Below are 1,483 nucleotides of genomic sequence, written 5' to 3' on the forward strand. Positions count from 1 at the left end.
GAGAAAAGAAAGATGTTCTAGATGTTAGTGGTGTGACCCATTACTGTATCTAAATGCTATTTGAAGCTATTTGCATATTTGCAAGTTCCATAAGTGTACAGCTGTTGCAGTGTGTGTGTGTGTGTGTGTGTGTGTGTGTGTGTGTGTGTGTGTGTGTGCTGTGGGGGGTGTGTGTGTGTGTGTGAACTGTGTGTGTGTGTGTGTGAACTGTGGGTGTGTGTGAACTGTGTGTGTATGCGAACTGTGGGGTGTGTGTGAACTCTGTGTGTGTGTGTGTGAACTGTGTGTGTGTGTGTGAACTGTGGGTGTGTGTGAACTGTGTGTATATGTGAACTGTGGGGTGTGTGTGAACTGTTGTGTGTGTATGTATGTGAACTGTGTGTGTGTGTGTGTGTGAACTGTGGGTGTGTGTGTTGGGAGGGAGAGTCTGCATGTAGGGTCCACGCCTACAGCCGGTTTGCTCAGGGCAGGGTCCCTGGTCCTCTAGCAGGAAACAGTGTAACCATCCACCCTGGGATCGGGCAGCAGGAGAACGGACAACGCGCGTGGCAGTGCCCCTCCACTACTTCACGAGGCCATCAGGGGCCAATTGTCCCTGCCTCCTCGTCTGCATGCGTGACTCCCCGATTCCTCACCCCCGCTTCCTGGAACTACCACTCACTCACTCCCCTCTGCCCACTGCCCGCTCTGAGGAGGAAGGAGGGGACCTGAGAGAGGCTGGACATGAGCACAATGTAGGAAAGACCTCAGCAGCAGCCACTCTCCGGCGGGGAGCTGGGAGCTAAGAGCCCTTGCTTTATTGTGTATCTCATCTCAACCTTGTACTTTGATACCCACTCAAAATTAGTTACTTACAAGACAAGTTAGCAGCCAGAATTAAGCTGGTGGCCACTCCCACCAAAGCAGGGAGTGGCCACCAGCCCCTCCCCCACCCACCTGCCCCCTGCCCCCTGTGGGTCTAACCTCGGCCTCTCCCCTCCGGCCCCCTCTCCTCCTTCCCTTTCAGGCCTCAGTAACATCATAGGCATCATCGTCTACATTTCCAGCAACACGGGCGACCCGAGCGACAAGCGCGACGAGGACAAAAAGAACCACTATAACTACGGCTGGTCTTTCTACTTCGGGGCCCTGTCATTCATCGTGGCCGAGACCGTGGGCGTCCTGGCCGTGAACATTTACATTGAGAAGAATAAGGAGTTGAGATTTAAGACCAAACGGGAGTTCCTCAAGGCTCCCTCCTCGTCCCCGTACGCCAGGATGCCCAGCTATAGGTACCGGCGACGGCGCTCCCGGTCCAGCTCCAGGTCCACGGAGGCCTCGCCCTCCAGGGACACGTCGCCAGTGGGCCTGAAGATCGCCGGGGCCATCCCCATGGGCGAGCTGTCCATGTACACGCTGTCCCGGGAGCCGCTCAAGGTGACCACGGCGGCCAGCTACAGCCCGGGCCCGGAGGCCGGCTTCCTGCAGGTGCACAAATTCTTCC

At 56.3% G+C, this 1,483-nt stretch overlaps 1 protein-coding gene across 1 annotated transcript in view; it reads left to right on the forward strand.

The window, feature by feature from the left end:
* Positions 1-1,482, forward strand: part of CACNG4 (calcium voltage-gated channel auxiliary subunit gamma 4) — a gene marked incomplete at its 3' end in the record, with an annotated part of 18,327 nt that extends 16,845 nt beyond the window's left edge. The window contains exon 4 of the mRNA XM_006776744.1: positions 1,007-1,482. Within this exon, the coding sequence (XP_006776807.1) occupies positions 1,007-1,482 (476 nt within the window). The remainder of the gene's footprint in view (positions 1-1,006) is intronic.
* Position 1,483: the final 1 nt, after the last annotated feature.

Source organism: Myotis davidii, unplaced genomic scaffold (assembly GCF_000327345.1).
Source record: "Myotis davidii unplaced genomic scaffold, ASM32734v1 scaffold69, whole genome shotgun sequence".
In the NCBI taxonomy this organism is placed as follows: domain Eukaryota; kingdom Metazoa; phylum Chordata; class Mammalia; order Chiroptera; family Vespertilionidae; genus Myotis; species Myotis davidii.